At 37.6% G+C, this 21641-nt stretch overlaps 2 protein-coding genes across 2 annotated transcripts; one reads left to right on the forward strand and one right to left on the reverse strand.

Annotated features, from left to right (window-relative positions):
* Window positions 1-616: 616 nt before the first annotated feature.
* On the reverse strand, window positions 617-5958 carry syngr2a (synaptogyrin 2a). The gene is made up of 4 exons (XM_042505812.1): window positions 5760-5958; window positions 3729-3966; window positions 3447-3583; window positions 617-1997 (listed from the first exon to the last, which is right to left on the reverse strand). The coding sequence occupies exons 1-4, from the start codon at window positions 5856-5858 to the stop codon at window positions 1794-1796; spliced, it is 678 nt and encodes a 225-aa protein (XP_042361746.1). The 5' UTR covers window positions 5859-5958; the 3' UTR covers window positions 617-1793.
* Window positions 5959-8231: 2273 nt separating this feature from the next.
* Window positions 8232-20905, forward strand: LOC121957321 (transmembrane channel-like protein 6). Its single transcript, XM_042505897.1, has 19 exons — window positions 8232-8438; window positions 9452-9708; window positions 10119-10262; window positions 10395-10503; window positions 10577-10664; window positions 10742-11005; window positions 13011-13219; window positions 13307-13451; window positions 14693-14836; window positions 15613-15770; window positions 17097-17187; window positions 17360-17457; window positions 17548-17643; window positions 17737-17812; window positions 17895-18028; window positions 18912-19088; window positions 19355-19433; window positions 20046-20125; window positions 20270-20905. Exons 1-18 carry the CDS (start codon window positions 8389-8391, stop codon window positions 20118-20120), a joined length of 2394 nt encoding a protein of 797 aa, XP_042361831.1. The 5' UTR covers window positions 8232-8388; the 3' UTR covers window positions 20121-20125; window positions 20270-20905.
* The last annotated feature ends 736 nt before the right edge of the window (window positions 20906-21641 follow it).

A 21641-nucleotide genomic window follows, 5' to 3' on the forward strand; every position in this document is an offset into this window, starting at 1 on the left:
AAAAATCTACTTTATCCTTGATCCTGGATTTTTTTTAAACAGTTATCACAATTTTTACTTTGAGTGAAATTACATATTGAAAGGCAACATTGTGGGCTAACTATTTTTTTAATCCTTTGGCCCCTTCTTTTAAATTTGAAAATCTCTCATGTCTCAGGACACATTTATGAAGATGTGATGGAAATACTGATGGGTAGATTTTGTTCTAGAACAAGTTGATTTCCCAGATTATTGCTACTATGTTGTTTTTTTAAAAAATCATTTTGGAAACTAATTTGCATGAAAAAAGTCAACATTTCATTCAAGTTTCAGGCAAATATTCACATTTTAATTATTATTCCATTATCCTGTACACTGCCTGTATGGACGCTGAATGAATTTTTGCAGTGTTGGTTAAAGTGTAGATACAGTATTAACTAAGAATATACACATAAGACTTTTTTTTTAATGTGTCTGTTATCGTCGGTCTGTTGTCGCACTGCCGTCTCTGCAGTTAACAAGTTCCACCACATTCACCGACACAATCGCTACTCAAATATTTGCTAAGGGAGCACAGCTCTGCGCAGAGTCCGGGTCTATCTTTAAAGGAGGATATCAATTATAGGCTGACACAAAGTTTCAAAAGAAGAATAGTTTTTATTTGGCAAACCCTGTGTGAGAATACAGAATACTGTATAAAGGCACTTTAATGGGGAAATATTGTAAAGCCATTGATCATAACAGTGAAACTGCAACATGTTCAAAGGTAAAACGACAGTGTAAGAAAAGCAAGTGGAAAATGTAATGTAGGTTTTTTGTTTGATTGTCAGGTACCTGGACTAAAAGTCTGTAGTAAGATAATAAATAAACCAATTTACCAAAACCTCACTGAATTCCTGAAACCAAATTATGGCTGAAACTTTTGCTAAATTTACAAAACTACAGATGAACTCAAGACAGGCACATGAAATTAGAGATAGCTGATACAAATCAATGGTTTGGCTACCTTAAAGTAAAACAGGACACCCTTAAATAGTAATTGTGACAGAAATGGAGTAAAAACAATAATTATGGTGGATAAGATATTGGCAATTAAGTGCGGCCACAAAAATGAAGTGTGCTTTTCAGTGCATAAAAGCCATTTTTCAGTGGTTGATTATTAACAAAGGAACAGAAACATGGCATTACAGTAGTTTCATATGAAACATTTTCATTGCACCCATTTATTGGTTACCATGGGTTTGTTTTATGATTGAAAAACAAATATGTACTAAACTGTATCATTAACTTACAGTTGTGGAACTGCTGCGTGTGGATTTGATAGTTATGAAAAAAATATTTATATGTACTAATCAGTAACATATTCATAAAAAAAAATCATTTTAAATATGCAAAGCAGATTTCCCATCAACAAAATAAATCCTAACCCGTGTGCTGATTAGTGCTTTAACATTAACAGCTTGCACTTATAAGCAAAACAAAAGTGGCACTGAAATCACTGTTTGGTACAAAGACATCAATTGTCATCCTCTATCTCTTACTAAGATAATCTCCCTCTAACAACAAAAAAAAAATATTTTCATATTTTCAGAGTTCACCTGCTCTGTGTGGCACTTTAAACACAACAAACATCTGCCACACAACAATGAAATGAACTAAAAACACATCAGTGCACCCACAAATATGCAAACATGTTCTGCAGGAAGTGAATGGGAGTGCAGAGAACAGTCTGAGTTGTAACTGAAACCATTGGCACACATTTTTATTAAAACAAAAACTCCCCTGTTGGATCCATGTGTCTTAATCTCAGTCCTTCAATATGATGGAGGCTGGTACTCTCCCGGGTGCTCCTGGTTGTGGGAGAAAGGCGACTGCTGGTAGCCTGCGGGGCCGCCGCTGCTGGAGTACGGAGCGGGCGGGTATGGAGTACTGTGGTCGGTGGCTGGGTCTCTGTACTCCTGGTCAAAGTCACTGATACCTTGACGATACCTTCCGTATGCAAAGTAGGACAGGAGACCCTGTTGAGAGAAGTTAAGAGTTAGTAAGTAGGACTTTTGAACGACTCTGGCAAAAATTAACCAGCTGACTGTTCGTACAGAAAAAGGCAATCAAATTTTTTCAAGTACTTTTTCAAGTACTCAGTTTATTTTCAGGGATGAAATTGTTTCCTCCTCAACCATCTGTTTCAAGACAATCGTGCAAATGTTGTGGTTGGCAAATGACATAAAAGCAGAAAGCAGAAAAGCAGCGTCACTCTGAGTGTAGTCACCTTCACAGCTGAGTGGAGCCTCCGTCAGGGTGTAAGGTATGGCTCTGCCACGGAAAAGGGAGCTGTGGCAATATTTGGTAATCATGCAGAAAAATAAACCTCATTCCCATTTTAGGTTCTTTTTTTATTTGATCTGCAGGCTGTTCTACTGTTTGGTGGGCTGGTAATCCCTTTGCCACTACAATAAAAAATGAATCAATAAATAAATAACTAAATAAATACATGAACAAATTAATAAATAACAAATACATAATTAGAAATGAAACCTGTTCCTGAGGCTCGTTGGTGACATTTCTTTTCTTTTTCTTTTGTAAACATCTCGTTTTTTACCATGTTGTTTATAAGCTGCTTGGTTTTTGTGTCTGTTCCTGTAACATTTTATGATAAAATTAACAGACTAACATTTTGTAGAGAGGACAGGAGGGTGCATTTGATAGAAATAGTATAATACAAGTATAATACAATAAATGGGTAGCAGGATCAAAGGAGCATTTAAGGTGTTAATGTCTGTATGACAATATTAAATTTCATAAAATCTTAATCTGAGCAGTTTACATTCCTAAGTGCAGGAACTTTATTTGTAAGGAACACCTTCATCACGCACACAATACGGCGTTGCATGTGGTCAGTAAGTTGATATCGGTGCAGGCTCGCAGTCGGAGGGTTTAATAAGCTACTTCCACTTTGTGCTAGTTGGTTTGGGACAGCACTTGATGAGGTGAACACTCTGCATGAACGTGGAAACAGAGCGGAAGTGAGTAGGGAGAGGATGTAAGGGGTGGTTTTTGGAAAGGCCCTAACACTGCTCCCATGTGAGTGTTTCCTACACCAGTGAAACATCCTGGAACCACCTATTTACTGTTGCTTACCAACCTACTGCCACTCCGAGCTCATAGTCTCATCGTGCACTGGAGAATATCTGCAAGCACAGCCGCTCTTGGCTTCCGAGTTTTAACTTTTATCTTACATGTTTCATAAAACAATGTATCATTCTGTTTTCTGCTCACTTATATTCAAGTACTTTTTCAAGGACCAAGGTCAAAAATGTTTGATTTGCAAGGTATTCCAGTACTTATATTTTTAAAAATCTGGTACTTCAAGCACCTAAAGCTCCATGTACAAACCCTTCAAGTTGTGTGTTATCATGTGATGTTGTTAATCAGATGCTGGTCACACACGGAGGAGATACAACGCTCACCCAGGTGATGATGGAGAAGAAGGAGAAGGCCACAACGGCACGGGCGGCATCACCAGCGACAACAAGTTGGCCAGACGTTTTGGACCACTGGTTGGTCAGGACACAGAAGCAGATGAACCACAGGAATGTCCAAGCGGCTGAAAAAATTATTTAAAGCAGAGAAACAAATAGCAAGATTGAGATGAAATACGATAACAGTGGTAACCTCAAACAGGCTGCGCTTCCTGTTTGGCAGGGCACAGTTCCTGTATTCTAGTATGAGCTGTCTGCAGTGACTCTCACCTGAGAAAACCAAATCTCCTATGACAATAAATTTTCTCTCTTTGGCATTGCTGATCTGTGGGAAGTAGGCATCCAGTATGAGGAAGATAACACAAGCCAAGAAGGCCAGGACTCCGATGCCGACGCCGTAGCTGCAGGCGCTGTCGTTGCTGTTGAACATGCATTTGGTGTCTTTCTCCTCTGCAGGGTTAATGTAGCCTTCTGCTGTAATGCTGGCAAACACCACGATGGCGAATATCTGCACAGGAGGGACACACAGGGTTAACACCAGAGGGGGGGAGGTGGTGAAAAATGCATGTTTCAAGTCAAGCAGCTGCAAGGGCCGCGTGATTGTCATCACATGATTCACATTACAAGCAAGCTCTCACCATGAAAAGTCATATTACAACATCTGTCAGGCCAGTTCAGACAAGCTAAATAAATTACATTTCTGTACTTTCTTAACACAATACAGCACAAAAAGAGAGTGACATCTTCTGAAAGTGGTCCTTTTTTCCTAATCCAGTTTCCACGCAAGATCAGCAACACTTTCCATCAAAGATTCAGCTTAAGTGTAGCAAAACAGATACTCTCTGGTGGCTCAAGCTTCTCAAATGTAAGGATTTGCCTCTCTTTAAAGACCCTTAAAATGAATTTTTTTTGGTTTTGGAAGGTTGGTTGGACAAAACAAGACTTCTGAAGATGTCTCCAATAATGAAAATACTTGTTAATTGCAACTGTTTATTTACAGTACTGTGCAAAACCACCATAGATGAACAAATTGGCTTTTTCACACAAGACCAGACAACCACAACAAAATCTAGCTCAAACAATCAATATTGGGCTTTGGACATGCTTTGTCAATCTGATGTTAACACAAGAAGATTAGTATTGTAAATCTCATATAGTCTGGCTTAAAGAGTAAGAGAGTTCAAGACATGCTAAGTGTAAAGGCAGGGCACACTAATACTTGCAGCTTTAACCTGTTGGAAGTTGTTTTATTCTGAAATACATTTACATTTATAATACTGTATACATATTTCCTGTATTTCTGGTTGTATTTTAGTGAAGAGACTACTGAGAAATAACTATGTATGCTCATTATAACAGTGCAAAAGTGATAAAGTTTAAGGTGGCTGAAAACATTTGCACAGTTCTGCATATTTTACAGATCCTCTCATCGCTCCACTTTTTACCCAATTCTTTGCAATCTGATATTAAAATCTTACTGATCATTTTGAAATTTTGGTGCCTAATATTCCCACTCATTTCCTGAGATCATTAACTTCTTGTCTTCTCCTTGTTCACAAATCTAGACTCAACACAACAGTGACACAGCTTTTGCTATCAGGGCTCAATGAATATGAAATTAAAATTTTTGCATCTTCCTGTCAAATCACAGCTTTTTTAAAATCACTTTTTAGTATTAAAAAAAACAAAACATCAACAGTTTAAAACTGGTTGTTTTTGTTTTCTTGTTGTTTTGATTTGTCACATGAAAGAACTAAGAGTATGACAAAAATAAAGCCATTATATTGTTAAGCTTTCCGCATAACAACTTAATCTAATTGTCCTGTGACGCCGCACACTTGAAAACAGAGCTGCAGCGCTTCGCAACAGATGACGCTTGATAAAGTGAATTTCATCATCACTTTTCACACTGTAAACACTCCAGAAAAACAAGGGACACCTTATGTCAGTTTCAGCTAACTTTCATCCACCTATAAACCCAAAATAAGCAATAAATATGCCAAACAAATCATTAGGTGGAAAACTGGCAGGTTCACGTCAGTTTGGTGACACAGCACTGATCATGCTAGCTAACATTAGCATCAACAAGTGCTACAGAAAATACATCTAATTTTCCCTTTATGTAGCGTTTATTTAACATTTCAACCAAACGCCCACTTCATGTCCACTCTTAGCAGCTCATGTAGCTAACAAGTTGTATTACTGACTGATGTATGTCGACACTGTTGGCTCACATCTGTTAACATAAAGTCGTTGACAGCTGGCTAACTTTGATGCTAACGTTTCCGTGGAGTCACTCACCCAGCTCAGGCAGCGCAAAATGGTTTGAGGTTGTTTCACAAAACTGGCTAAATCAAAAGCGCCGCCAGCCAACGAAGCCCCGTAAGCACTGCTCTGCATTTTTTAAACCCAAAATATGCCTGTCAAACGACTTAAAGACGAGCAGGAGAAGTTTTCCTGTCAAAGTTGGGACAGTTTCGTTTTGTGGAGCAGCTTCCTGAAAACTTTTCAAGGACCGCCCCAGCTCCGATGCGTTCAGGTGCAGCTCGGAATCTGCGGCCTCCGAGAAGAGTAAAAAGTTTTTCTGAAAATAATGACTGAACATTTATAAATAAAATAAACACAAGTGTGAACACACGCAGTGGTTTACCTAATTAATAAAGCTATATGCTTATATTACTAGGTAAAAGATTTATTTTTGAATTGAAGGGGAAAGAGCGTTTGACATTCCCCTGTTTTCTTTCACTTTTAAAACATTACTTTATGCTAGAAGGCATTATTGCTACAAGACAGGGGAAGGTGAATGAATATGAAAAAAGATGGACTAGACTAAAGGCCAATTTTAGAAGAAAGATGACAATGACATTATTCAATTGTTGTTGTTATTGGTTTTGTTGATTTAGTTTTTTTTTGTGGTGTGTATATATGTGTATATGTATGTATGTATATATGTGTATATGTGTACGTATGTGTAAATAAAATTTTTTAAAAAAGCTATATGCTTTGCATAAATTAATAGTTTGGTAATTTTTACATTTAACATATTTTTAAGAGTTTGTGTTAGGATATACAAGTGTAAGTAGAACAGATTTTATTTAAAGTGGTGTACAAAGGTAATTTCTTTTGAAAAAAAGTAAAAAGTAATGTAGTTATATTCTTTGTGTTCACCAGAAATGTTTAAGGGGCTGTTCATTACTTATGAGAGGGGGAGGGGATGGCAATCCAAATATTTTATTAAGCACTGGGAGGAGCATTATTGTTTTTTGATTTGGCTTTGTCTTTTTCTCAGATTTTGATCACAAATTTGTTAACATCCATGTTAGTAAGCACTTCTGTTTTTCCAAGATAATCTATCCACCTAACAGGTTTGGCATATTAGGGTGCTGATTGAACCGTGTCATTAGTACACAGGTGTGCTTTGGGATGGTGACAGTTAAAGGCCACTCTAAAAGTTTGATCACACAACACAATGCCACAGATGGCAAGTTTTCAGGGAGTGTGTCATAGATGTTTGTCACAGGAAATATTTTGACATGTCATATGAAAAAGCACCTGTGTATTGAATAACATTAATGACAGGTGCATTCCATTCGGGGGAGGACCTGGTACTGTGCACACTGGCTCACTGGAACAGCTTACTGGGAGACGTTATGTAACTGAACCACTGTTAATGTTTCACCTGCGCTTTTTTCGACTATGACAAGCCAAAATGTCTGCTGTGAAAAAGGTCTATGGCACACTTCCTCAAAATTTGGACATCTGCAGCACTGTGTTATTTGAAAAGAAATGGGGGGGGGGGGGGGGGTTTAGAGTGCCCTTTAACTGTGACCATCCAAAAGCACACCTGTGTTGTAATGAGGCTGTTTAATCAGTGTCTTGATAGGTCACATCTGTCAACTGGATGGTTTATCTTGGAAAATGAAGAAGCGCTCACTAACACAGATTTGAGCAAATTTGTGACCAAGAGAGAAATACATCTTTTGAGCAAATAATAAAAGTGATAGTTTTTTTTAATCAAGTGTTTGGAAAATGGGAGCAAAAACAAGAGCTGTTTAAATTTTTGTTCAGCATATACATGGACTGAATAACCTAAAGAGGAACAGTGCCTGCTAATGAAGCCACTAACAGGACAACATGAGGTTATGTAGAATGAAACATTCACACATCACATGGCTATTTTACGTTTTAATAGTTTTCATATTCACAGACTCAATAATAGCTCTAAATAGTAAAACTAATCACCATATAAATCCCTACAAGTGTATGTTTTGTTTCCATTGAAGCATGCAGAGTTGTAGTCTCTTACTATGATAAGCACATGCTTTCTATGGCTACTTCAACTTTTTTTAAACTCCTAAATAATTGCACATGGAGGCATTTTGCTCAGTTCTGCTCTTGAAAGTAAAATATAGCTACTTTGTTTTGTTTTTTCCCCCCAAAATCCGTCTTTTTTTTTCAAACGATCATAAAAAAGGCTCTCTTGGGTTGACAAATTTAATGTGCTATTGCAGTTCCTCATTGTGACCAATAAACGGCAGCAGAGATTCAGAATTGTAAAAGTACACAGCTTCATAACACTTACTAACACACTGACACAATCTGCAGTGAAACTTTTCCACTAAGTATTAAATGTACGATATTTGTTTATGCATTATTTAATATTCAAGCTCCTACACAGGGCATGCCAGAGATACTTTAGTGATTGCACTTCAACAAATGCAGGCAGTGAACTTTACACCAAATGCAAATTAGGCACAGCTGCAAGAGAGAGAGATAGAGTGTGAGACAGAGGAAGTCTGTGAGATGTGTTTTTACAATTAGTCAAGAATAGATTGCTACAGTGTTAGAGATAACCCGCCGCTGTGTACTCAACTGTGTGACAGACGACAACTGAGCCACAGTGAGCTGTGTTTGCAGTGAAGAGATCATCATGGCGCACAGTGACAACGTTTATCAATCGGATTCTGATTCTGACTTTGAGTAAGTCATGTGAAAGACTTAATTTGAGAGTTGATTGGCTTTTTGTTGTATAGTTTTATCTGACTGTCATTTCCTCAGCGCCAAATCAACATTGGTGATGGCCTGTCATTCATCAAATTGTGTTATTATTGACTATATTCTCAAAGTGTTTGGAGATAACATTTTAAGGCCTTTGATAGCTTTATTATTTTTACATTTTTTTAATTTTTTTTTTTTTTTATAATTTTAGTATGAAGCATCTTTTCATGTGCATACACTGTAAAATATGACAAGCTGATTTTACTTTTTAAAAAATCTAGAAAATTCAATGCCTTGAAAAATGTAACTAAATATAACTATTAGTCCTAATTTATGTTAACATTATATCTAAATGCTACGTTTATTTAAAATTTTGTTTTGTTTACTTAATTTTGTGAAGTTGTTGCAACTTTATAATGAAATGAAAAATTAAAAAAAAATTAAATCTCATTCTAAGTTTTACTGACTTTAGTAAACCAAGTTTACTGTGTTGTATATATTTGCTGGTTGTAAAGTATTCAATCAGATATGTATATTCCTTAATAATGTTAAGAAAAAAGAGCTCACAGATCTCCTAACACCAAACATGGCAAAATTGTCTTTGTCATGACCAAATTAAGTCAGACTAACTGGGTTTACTAAAGTTCTTAAAACTTGGAAAATTTTAACAAAATAAAGTAAATACAGCTAAATTTCAAGTAAACATAACAAGAAATGATAGGTTCATATTTTTAGTCATATTTACTTTCCTTTTTCAAGGCAATCATTTTCCAAGATCACTTTAAGTAAGACCAATTTGTCAGATTTACATTGTAGTTATTTTTGAGGCCTCCAGTTCTGCAAAGTAGTTCTACCATTAACGCATATCTAGTCATTCACTATGGAAAAACCAATATTTAAGATGCAGTGTGTCTTAATACATGTTGATGTAATGAGGGTATTTAGGCCAAAGCCTTTGGGACTTTGGGTTATCATTTCCTCTGATGGTTACCCAGGAACCTCGGAGAGAGTGAGCCAAGTCGTCAGGTCTCCTTCCAGCTGATTAGAGAACCAGCAGCCAGTACCCAGAGTTGTCCCGAAACCCTACAAATGGATGTTTTTAGGGTATGCACAGATACGAATGTAGAGTTTACTGCAAGCGGCCACATGAGGGATGAGACACTCCAGAGGAAGCCGGTGAACTCTCTGCAGAGGCATCACTGGTCAGCTGCTACTTTAAAGGTCCTCTCCTCGATGCCTAGTCGCACTACTGGTGAGATGAAGCCTTCCTCTATGTAGTTTGGTGACATAGCAACCACATATGAACTATTAAAGGGATAGTTCAGATTTATTGAAGTGGGGTTGTATGAGGTAATTATCCATTGTCGGTGTATTACCTAGATTACTGTAGATGGCGGTTCAAGTGTGTTCAGGTGTATGCTATATTGAGGGTATTTTTCAAGGCAAGTTAAAATTGCTGTTTTTGTCAATGGAGTCTGGTGGCTTTCAGGAGAGCAAAATATTCTCAATATAGCATACATTTGAACTGATATGAATTTTTTGGGTGATCCCATAAACAGTAGTACATTTTAGCAAAGGCTATGGATAGGTACCTCAAACAACCCCACTTTAAAAAAATATTGGAGCTTTCCCTTTTAGGTTGACTGTTCATTGTTCACACAGGTATGAATAGTGCCGGAGTAATTCCTCCGCGAGGCTCGTCTCAGCGACACAGATACCAGACCTCCACACACGATTCTTCCCACCCCTCCAGACCGATCCAGGATGACTTTGTCCAGGCAGATACAGAAGAAATCAGCCCTGAAGGTGAATAGAAAATGCTAAGCCATTAACTATTGCTGCTGATAAAATGAAGCTTTTTGCTGTCCAGTTTTGGCCGCAGCAACTTGTCTCTGAAATGTGTCAGTAATTTGTTTTTTTCTAATTTTTGGTTTGCAGAAAACAAGAAGGAACAGTTGGTTTCCAACATCCGAGGCCTCTCCGTGAACGAGGGTATGCGAAAGCTTAAAGCCACGCCACTCAGCCTGGCAGATAAGATGGAAGTCAGGTACGCATTTACAACATTCAGTGGTCTGCACAATAAAGACACTGACACTAACAAATAACTTATCTTTTATCAGGCGACTTGCTTTCAGTGACTCAGTTGAGAGTTCACTCATCAGCAGAAATATTCCATGCTACAGCCGTCTAAAAGTGTACATTTCGAAGGTGAGTATAAATGATGGGCTACAAAAGAAGAAAACGTTTTTTGTTTGTGTGTCTCAGTTTTATTTTTCTTCCCTCAGACTTGGCGTCACTGTCTGTTCAGCTGCCTCCCCGTCCTCGCTTCCCTCCAGTTGTGGCATTCACCCATGAAGAGACTGAGTGGACGTTTCGGAACCGGGGTGCTTTCCTACTTCCTGTTTCTCCGCACACTCCTGCTCTTCAACCTCCTCCTCTTTGTCATTAACGGCCTGTTCCTGGTCTTCCCTCAAGCTGTCAATCCTCCTCCTCCTCCTCATGACTCTCATCTGGACAATTTCACTGCCCTTGAGCTTCTCACAGGCACGGTAAGATATATCACAAAAACAGACGGCGACAAATTAAAGGACAAAACTGTATAAAAGTAAAGAATGCAGATGCTACTCCACATGTTCACAGTCATGTTCTGTGTATGGACGCATTTTAAGACAACTGGCACAGATGTAATAAATGCCCTTCCACCTCCTTCACAGGTTCAAGACACAGGGACTTTCTGGTGGTTTTGTGTTTCTTTTATCCTTTTTCCACCAAATTAGCTCTGGTTCTTGAACTGGTTCCGTTCAAGATTCACCTTGGTGCTATCTAGCGGCCCAGCTCTCGTAACCAGCAGTTTTTTTCGCAAAACCATTGTATTTAAGGTTGTGTTATCAATGGAGAGCATTGCACAATGTACAGCAGAAGTAAACAGTACTAGCAAGACGGCAGATTGCATTGATTATCTACACATTTTTGTTATTACTGATACTAGTTTTAGCAAAAAACAAACATAGACCATCTGTGAGATCACTACACCGTTTTGCCATCAGTTCTTACTCAATATCTCCACTGTTATCTTCTCCATCCTGTCTTTCCAACCTGTAGAATACCACATGTCCACTGATGTCATCATGGTTTGCACTTCAGATTAAGAGAAAACCTGCTATTTTTAAAAATTTCCAGCTAAGAACCAACTTTTCAGCGTTTGAACCGAGTTATTTTTTTATCAAAATGTTCTGAACAGTTTAAAATTTGTGTGTAGGAGCTGGAACAGAACCTGTTCCGTGTTGGTAAAAATGGCATATTTATAGTAGTTTTGTGTCCATTTGAGGTACTTTTGTGTCCTTTGTGGTCATTTTGTGTCTCTTTGTTGTTGTTATGCCCCTTTTTGTAGTTATTTTGTGTCTCTTTACGGTTTATTTGCAGCTTTTTGTAGTCATTTCAATTATGTTCCTGGTTGGTACAAGTTCTTTTGTGTGATATTTGCAGGTGAAAGCCTGTATAAAGTATGTAGAAAAAAATGCTGAGCTGAACCAGTTGATTCTGAATATGTATTAAGATAGCAAGACAAAAATATCAGATTGACTTTGAAGGAGCATTCATTGTTGGAAAACGGATGGCAGGAGCTTCAGTCACAAAGTCTGCTCAAAATTTTTAGTGACTGAAGTGACATCTGCTTTTAGACCTATGGGGAAGACAGCAGTAAATAGGGCTGGAAATTGTGGTTGACACATTTAATGACTGTAACTTTGCATTAGTGCAGATGCAGAGCATCGCTTCCTCAGAGTGTCAGTGCTGGACGTGATCAGAGTCAGCAAAAATTGTCTGTTGACAATTACATAGAGAGAGGTGTGATAGTATGATCCAGTGCATATACTCCTCGTTACAAAGATGAATGAACATTTTAGTTTTGTGGTACAAAAACCATGGACACTAGTCTACTAACATGTAAAAAAAAAGGTGATATCAAATGAGTCACCACACTCTTGTCAATTTTATGTGTGAATACACCCAGAGAGATGTGCAGGTGTGAGAACTTGACCCCTGTAGTGAAGGGATGTTTTTCTTTTCAACATTTTTTTTCTCCAAATGCTTTTCTTCTCCTCTTCACACACACACACACACACACACACACACACACACACACACACACACTGTCCCATTACTTGAGTTTCCTTTTATGTTTTGTAAATCAGTAACATCTTTACATCTATTGTTGCCTTTTTTGTTAGTATGTTCATATTGTCTGCATTTATGTACTAATTACTGAATGCAGGGATTTAAAAAAAAAAAAAAAAAAAACAGAGGGAGTTGGTTCTTCCAGAATAAAAATGCCCCTATCCATAGGGCACAAGGAGTCAATAAATGGTTTGATAAATATGAAAATTATATGAATCATATTCCATGGCCTGCTACATCACCAGATATTAACCCAATTAAACATCTATGGGAGACTTATGGACACTTAAAGTTGGTTTTCTTTTAATTTAGTAATTCGTCTGTCCATTATTATTTCTGCAGCACTCTCCTGAATCAAATCTCTGTTGTCTCCGGCAGGGTTTCTTCTCTCAGAGTGTTATGTTTTACGGCTACTACACCAACGCCATCCTCAAAAGTTGTCGAGCTGCTGACTCCACTGACACACCTGAATTGCCAGTCTGTGACACAGACAGGCCCCAGATCATGCATGCATACAACATACCTGCAGCCTATTTCCTTACCATCGCCATCAGCTTCTTCATCATCTGCATCATCCTTGTGTACAGGTTGGTCAATAAGTGAGCTTCTTGGGCATTAATCTTATTTTCCACAGTTTGCGGTGTGTATTTTACAGCTATATCCTTCTCCTACAGCATGTCCAAGTCCTTCGGGAGAAGTTTTCAAGTCCTCAAGTCTAATGGGAATCTTGCTGTAAAAGTTTTCTGCTCCTGGGACTTTAAAGTCAGCAAGAAGACATCTGTCAGACTGCAGTCTGAGAAAATCAGCACTCAGCTCAAAGTACGCAACAAGAGTCAATTAGACTTACTAAAGAGCAAAATTCATTTTTTTTATGTGAATACAAACTGATATATGGAGCTGAGATGTTGTTACATTTTAAATGTAAAACTTGCAGGGTTTCTTTTTCTGCTTTCTTTTTCAGGCTCAAATTTCCAGACTTATTCGATTTTTCAACTTATTTTTTAGATACTTTTTAACATCTGTCGACAAATAGCCTGCCATTCAGTCCACGCACCTACACAGAGAGTTGGCAGACGTTTCTGTAAAACACCTCTGCCCAAAGAGGAAGTAAACCTAGCAGAGTTTCCTTCTCACATTATTTTCCTTTGACTAAATATTGAATAAATTATATTATATGTTTATGTCTACCATATTATTAGCCTTTGATAAATAAGAACCGAAAATTAGTTTTTAAAAAATTATGAAGTAATTAAATTCTCACAGCGTCTGTGCAGCTTAGTTTACTCACTGTTCATGAAAACAACGTCTTAAAGGTTTTCTAACGCAGAAAAGTAGACATACAGATACAGCTGCATTTTCTCAGAAACTAATTTGGTTGCAGATGTTCAGGTTCAGTTCAGTTAACGGCACTATGGGCAGAGCTGTTATGTAGGCTTTGATGGCATGGAGGCAGCTCTGCGTAGGAGTGCGCACACAGTTGCACGCCATTCTTCTTGCCTTGCTTTCGATAATATCAAACTTGCTGTGGTCCAGCCTTTCTCATGCAGGGGTAGAGTTTTGCTGCCTGCTTAAAATGCCACGAAAAACACTCTGCTTGTATGATCAATTTATCTATAAAAAATTCTGAATTTTATATTTCATAACACAGAATAGGTGGAATAGTATGAAAAGACAAATATGTTGCCATACTTTTCCAGACCTGGAAATTACTAATTCAAATTCCATGCTTTTCTGTAAGCCACCCTCATCATGAAATGGCCACACAGATGTCTTTGAAAGCATTTGAGGCAGAGAATAATATTTGATGATCCTCGATAGAATTTTAAAAGTTAAAAAATCTATTTTTTTCATAACTGGTTTACACAAAGGAAGCTTTTAATGATGCTTTTCTAAATCCGAATGTGACTGCTTGACTGCAGGTTCCTCAACACCAAGAGAACAATTTTTGAAAACCCTGTTCTAAATGTAATTGACAGTAGTGCTTATCATAGTTTTAATTCGTTTTGAGGATCATTCAAACAGTGCTGGCTCAACCTTACAAACCACTGCTTTCCCAACAGGAGCTGCTCTCTGAGCTGATCACCGGAGAGGATGAAAAGAGCTGCATGCAGCGACTCTGCCGCCTCATGGTGCACCTGGTGGTCTGGGCTGCATGTTTGGCCAGCATCTTCCTGGGTGCCATGGCAGTCCACTACCTGTCAGAGGTTAGAGGAAACAACTGCTGTGCACCCAGACCTGATGGATTCATGCACATTTGAGCGCCTATATGGCCTGTAAAACATTTTCTCAAGACAATAACAAAAATAGCTCAGATAAAGAAGCACCGTCCTCCTGCAGTTTATTTACTTCTCCTTTTTCCTTCCTGTTAGAAGTTTATTCAGTCATTCTCTATTATTATCTGACAAACCTGCAGTGTTTGAGAATTATCTTAAATGATGCTGTACAAGATATCAAAGGATGTGTGTTCAACAGTGTTTTCCAAATGTTTCTGCAACCCTACCTTACACCCCAACTTTATTAACCTGGTAAAAATACTGAGAAAACTAGTGAACTTGTGGTTCACTGGCACAGAAATGCATGTTTCTTGTAATTTCTTGTTTTACAAAAGAAGTTTGCAAGTTGATCTTTGGCCACAAACTACAAGAGATATAAAACACACGTCTCATGCTATATTGCCAGTGATGGTGAGACCAAGATAGGCTTCTTCCTTTTTTATATCAGATCAGTTAGTCAAAAATTTCTTGATTACCAGTCCCTGCTTCACTTTGTACAATCTGTTTTTTGCTTTTGGAGAAGGAAATGAGACACAAATATCATTCATGGTGTTGCATTCCAGGAATTATTGCAACCCATTCAGGGCTCAACACACTGCTGTAAAAAAAACGTCAATTCAGCTTTAGTGTCTTTCCATGTTTTTTCCTCCTGGTCATAAGGTGTTGATCTGCAGCTGTCGCTGACATTTGTCCATTTTCGTTCACAGGCTGTCATTAAGCAGAGTCCTTCCAAAGACAGTGAGCTGCTGCTCTTGTCTGCAGTGGTGTCGGGCATTAACCTGTTGCTCCCCGGCCTCTTCAACCTGTTTGCCTGGATAGAGAACTCTGACGCCCCCAGTGTTCGTGTTTATGTCTCCATCTTCAGGTGAGAAAAAGAACTGTGGCACAGTCAGCCACATGACTGATCGTTCATCTTTAAACATAGATAATCACATATAAGCACACAAAGCAACATTTAACTTATTAAATCATTGGGAGGTAATAATTTAGGATTCAACTACATTATTTACTGATAAATGTAACAATAAAAGAACCACTACATTATAATAAAAACTATGTTTTACTATATGTGCTGATGTATAATAAGAACTTCACTGTTGGCACCCTTATTATATTTTGATGTAAATACTTTTAGACTTTTACTTAAAGGGTCAGTGTTTAAGATTTAAGGGGATTTAGCAGGGATTTAGTGGCATCTAAGGATTGCAGATTGCAACCAGCTTGACACCCTGTCATTGAGGATTCCTTCAGTGTTCATCATTCAGGAGGTTTTCAACAAGAGCCTAATTATCAGCAGAAACAAAACTCTCCAAAACAAATGGACCAGGTGACTTAAAATGGTAAAAACACTGTATAGAGAAGTCTCACGTTACAAATCAGTGCTTCTCCTGCACTGTTTGGCACCTCACAGTCGGGCTGTGCATCTATCGCCTTTTCTCTCTGATAACTTAATGTGTGCTCATCTTATTTCTGATCCAAACGTTAAGGAGGTATTTTATGCTGAGCTGAATTATCAGCCGAGGTCTCCTCCTCTCCAAAACAAACAGACGTGGTGATTTAAACCACTAAAAACACTGAATAAAACAGTTTCACCTTAAAAATATCATTATTTTCTAATGGTGTCGTCATAGAGGGGTTATGATGGCGATGTTAAAAAACACGAATCAGTGTTAGGTTTGTCCAATCTGGGCTACTGTGGAAACATAGCGGTGTAACATGGTGATCCCCATAAATGAGGACCTGCTCCTTAGATGTACAGCTCATTCTGAGGAAATGAAAACACAGCAATTCTAATTTTCAGGTGATTATACACTAAAGAAATCATACATGTTGAATTGTATTCCATTTCTACACACTGGAGATTTACGTTAAATTTTGAATGTATTTTCTACACTGTGGTATTGCTATCTTTACCTAAGAATATCTTAGCACTTCATCCACCACTTGTAATTTGCATATTGAAGCACACCCGGCTCCCAGAATAGGTGTGACCAAAACAACCTTGCAGCGTCAAACATCCATTCAAGTAAACCATCATCCAATACTTTTTTGAGTGAAGGGGAGACTTTACCTTGTGAGTCTGTATGGCATTGTTTGGCAGTTCTAGATAATCCCAATTTCCCCCTTTTTTTCGTGAAAATAATACTTTTTAGTTCTTTTAATAACTAGAAAATCTCTTTGTTCACCTCAGGAACCTATTATTGAAGGTCAGCATTGTTGGAGTGCTTTGTTATCGCTGGCTTGGAAGAATTGCGGTGGAGCCAGAAGATCATGGTCTACAGGTTACAAGCATCCACATATTTGCACATTCTCATAATTATAGTTGTGGAGTAACAGTGAATTATGTAATTTTCTTCATTCCTGAAACATTCAGACAACCTGTTTACATGTTTGCTTGTGACATGTTTAACCCCAGTGATGTGAACTTGACATGAATGTTTCCATTGTCCTCAGTGTTGGGAGAGCTTTGTGGGCCAAGAGCTGTATCGCTTGCTTCTCATGGACTTTGTCTTCACAGTGCTTTACACTTTTTTGGGAGAGTTCCTTTGGAGGCAAGTTGGAGCTCTTTAACCACTAGTCACGCAATTTTATTCAGTTTTTTGCCTTTTATAAAAGCACAAATTAAGCATCTTCCCTCATAGGCTCTTTTCCAAACAAGTGCTGAAAAAGAACAGGATGCCAGTGTTTGACATCGCTCGTAATGTGTTGGAGCTCATATACGGACAAACCCTTACTTGGTAATGATATAACATTACATCATTCTTGACACCCATTACTTATTAAACCAAAAAAAAGTGAATGAAACATTAATGGTCTTCAGTTCTTCCCAGGCTCGGAGTGCTGTTTGCTCCACTGCTCCCTGCAGTCCAGATCTTAAAACTGTTTGTGCTATTTTACATGAAAAAGGTTGGTACACAAGGTGTCATACCATGTGTTTACTCAAATTTTCATGACAAACTTCACATTCTTCTTTTGGTTTCTTCTGCAGAGTAGTCTAATGCTCAACTGTCAGGCGTCCAAAAAGCCCTGGAGAGCCAGTCAGATGACGACACTCTTCATCTCTCTTTTGTGCTTCCCATCATTTCTCGGTGCTGCCGTGTCTGTCACTTACACAATTTGGACGTGAGTTCAACAAACAATGCCCACCTCTTAATTACTATGTTGCACGCAAGTAGTTTCCCCACTGAAAGGCACGCAAGAATTTCACAACCGAGGTCACACACGGCTTTCTAGAAACATTCTAAGAACACAATGCAAGTCTGTCATTGAGCTTCAAACATATTTACTACACTTTACTTGTTTGTTAAAATGCAACAATGACTGAGGTTAAGGAGTCACTTTTCAGCTGTTTACATTTGACTCCTACATGTTTTGCCAAATATGAATCATAACCTTAAAGTATAAGGCTATGGATATCTTCTGTGTGTTTCTCATTGTCAAGAATTTCATGAAAAGACTAAAACCAACAATACAGAAGCATACTGCTACAAAAGGAAAAAAACAAAAACAAAACTTATCATGTAACAACAGGAAATCATTAAATCATTTATCGATTAATTAATCAATTGTCAGCTGTTAAACTATTAACCCAACTGATTTAATAATCTATTAATTGGTTTGGGTAATTTTTTTTACAAAACAAAAGAAGTCTAATTCCTGCTTCTTAAATGTGATATCTTTCCTGGTTTCTTTATTCCTCTATGACTGTAATCTGAAAATCTTTGGGGTTTTTGGTGAAACGAGACAAATGGTGACATCATCTTGAGCTTTGGGAAATGCCAATCAACATTTTTCGCCACTTTCTGGCTTTTGTGGACCAATCAAGTAGTTGGTTACATGGGGAAATAATCGACAGATTAATTTACAATGAAAATAGCTGCAGCCCTAATATCTTATATAGAAGTAAATGGGAAAAGTATTGCATGACACATTGTTGGTTTTATAAAAGGCGTTATTGTCCAAATAAAAACTGCAATATATCTTCAAATCTGTCTGATGTCCACAGGATTAAACCCTCGACAGGTTGCGGCCCTTTCAGGAATCTCACCACAATGTTTCCGTCAGGGCAGCTTTGGGCGCAGGAGCAGGAGAACACCCAACCGATCCTGCTTTGGCTCAGCTGGGCATACAACTCTTTGACGGAGAATCCGCTGTTCTTATTCCTCGCCAGTGGAGTCTTCCTGTGAGTAAAGACATCACGATGTTATCATTTTATATTTGCCATCAGTTTATCTTTTTCTTTTTGTGCTGCTAGCGCAAATTTCTGCTAGGGAAGAACTTGACATTAAGCTGCACCGTAAGATTACTGTATCCCTAATTTCTGCTGTCTTATGGTGGTCATGCTGTTTGCCTGTTGAAACATTTTGTACCTGTTGCCTGGATACTGATCTTTAAATTTGAATTTACCTCTTATTCTTTCTTTTTTCTTTTATTTTTTTTCTTTTCCAGAATGGTGATATATATTCACGCTCAAGTTATTGATGGCCAAAGGAGAATCATCAGCCGGTTAGAAAAACAAATTGAAAATGTACGCATAATTAAACATTTTTCCAAACAAGACTAAGAATCAATACGCCACTGTGAGCTAAATGCTAACATCAGAATGCTCACAGTGACAATGCTGACATCCTGATGTTTACCAGATGTAATGTTTAAAATGTTCATCAGCATGTTAGTATTTGCTTTTTAGTGCTAAACACAATTTACAGCTGAGGACGATGGGCATGTGTTTGGTTCTGCAGGTATTTTGTGATAAAACATAGAATTGGACACATTTAAATTTTGACATGACAGCACTAGAGGGTTGAATAATTGTGACCTCCTGAAAAATCAGGGGATCATGAAAGTCAGTAGTACTCACTCTTCGGGCACGATGGATATCCCTGCCGTATTTAACAGCAATTCGTCCAATAGATGCCAAAACATGTCATGAAAGAACAAAAATGCCAACATCAAAGCAGCGCCGCCAGGATTCAGCATCTGGGTACCATGAATGTCTGTATCAGATTTCATGGAAATCCATCAAATAGTTGCCTAGATACTTGCCATTCATAGAGCTGTGCTAGTAACATGTCTAAAAATCAGTGACACATGCAATATGCTGACATTGACCCTTGTGCATTTTTTCTGTTGTATACAGGAGGGTAAAGATAAAAAGTTCCTCATCACCAATTTACAAGCAATTTATGAACGGAGTAGTCAAGTTTCCCCTTAGATAAGGTGGGTACAGTCTCAATACTGTATATCCTCTCTGTGGTTGTAATATCTTGTCTGCTGACTGTTTTAATGACCACTTAAAATCTAAAAAAGCATTTGTGTGAACACTGTCTACCATATAAAAGGTTTCCCCCTTTTCCCCCCCAGACTGTGGCTGAACAACATATCAATGAAAAGACGTAATTTCATCAGCGACAACCAACTTCACTTTGATGTTTTTCAACTTCACTGGGAAATCAGGAATGACACCCACAACTTATAATGACTACTATTACATGCACAAAATATTCCAGTTATTGTCCTTGTTTCCAAATAGACAATAGCTGTTTACATGCCTGATGAAAGGAGAATATGCAAGAAATTCCCGCTTAAATGCAGCCATGTATACTCTGATTGCATATTGCGTATAAGGCCTTATTCAGAATATATAGCAGAAAATGATGTTTACATGGCCCGCACTAAATACAGAAAAATTTCATATTATGATAATATTGGAATATTACTGTGCATGTAACCTTAGCCAGTGAGAACAAAAATCAAACAGGACCAGGAACAGTGTTAAGTGTTATTTTCAAACATATTCTGTAATGTTTGAGTTCTAAATGTACTTGCTGTTTGCACTATATAAGAGCTGTGAATATTTATCTAAACATAGCCTGGTGCTCATATTGTATGTCAGAATTTATATATATTTTTGTGGGTAGTTATTTATTCAGGTTCTGTAAAGATTTATGAATACTGATTTTGAATATGTTGTACACCAATAAATGAGTCTTAACACCCCTTTTGATGTGTTTTTTTTTTTTTTTTTGGCAAATTTGAGAAATAACAACACTGCCCTTATTTGAAAATTGCCCAGAACGCTACGTGTTTCTCCATGTCATTCACCTGCTCACATACAATTCATATCAATGCTATTATTTCAATAATTTATCCTACACATTGTAAGTTAACTTTAACAGAATGGGAACATACCCACATACTACATACTGCTATGAACCTGACCTGAATTAAACCTGCTTTTTGCAGGTTTCCCTCGAGCACACTTTCCAGATAAATCTTCAAGCATCACAACAGGTCAGATTTCTAAAACCCTGCTCAACCTAATGTTACATAACATGCATGCTGAGAAGAAACAATCCACACATTGATACATTAACATGATAAATGCTATTATTGCTGACAAACTATTTATCTGGCGTTAAAAAAAACCCAGTAAGAATAGGGTAGTTGGGAATGTTGCATATTATGCAATCTGGTGTATTGCTTTTTATACAGTATACTATGTTTTATCATAATCCTAAGAAGTCCATATAAGATTTTAAAAAAAAAGGGAGAAAATGCAATGATTCAAACTTGTGAGCAATTGCTTGTTACTGCAACGTTTTATTTGCTGTAATACAACCCAAAACTTATATATTATATATATATTATATATTATAAGTATTATACAAACCTAGTTACTTGCCACATACCATGTCATGTCAAATGTCTAAATCTTCAGATCTTTTAACAAATC

The sequence above is a fragment of the Plectropomus leopardus genome, chromosome 17 (assembly GCF_008729295.1).
Source record: "Plectropomus leopardus isolate mb chromosome 17, YSFRI_Pleo_2.0, whole genome shotgun sequence".
In the NCBI taxonomy this organism is placed as follows: domain Eukaryota; kingdom Metazoa; phylum Chordata; class Actinopteri; order Perciformes; family Serranidae; genus Plectropomus; species Plectropomus leopardus.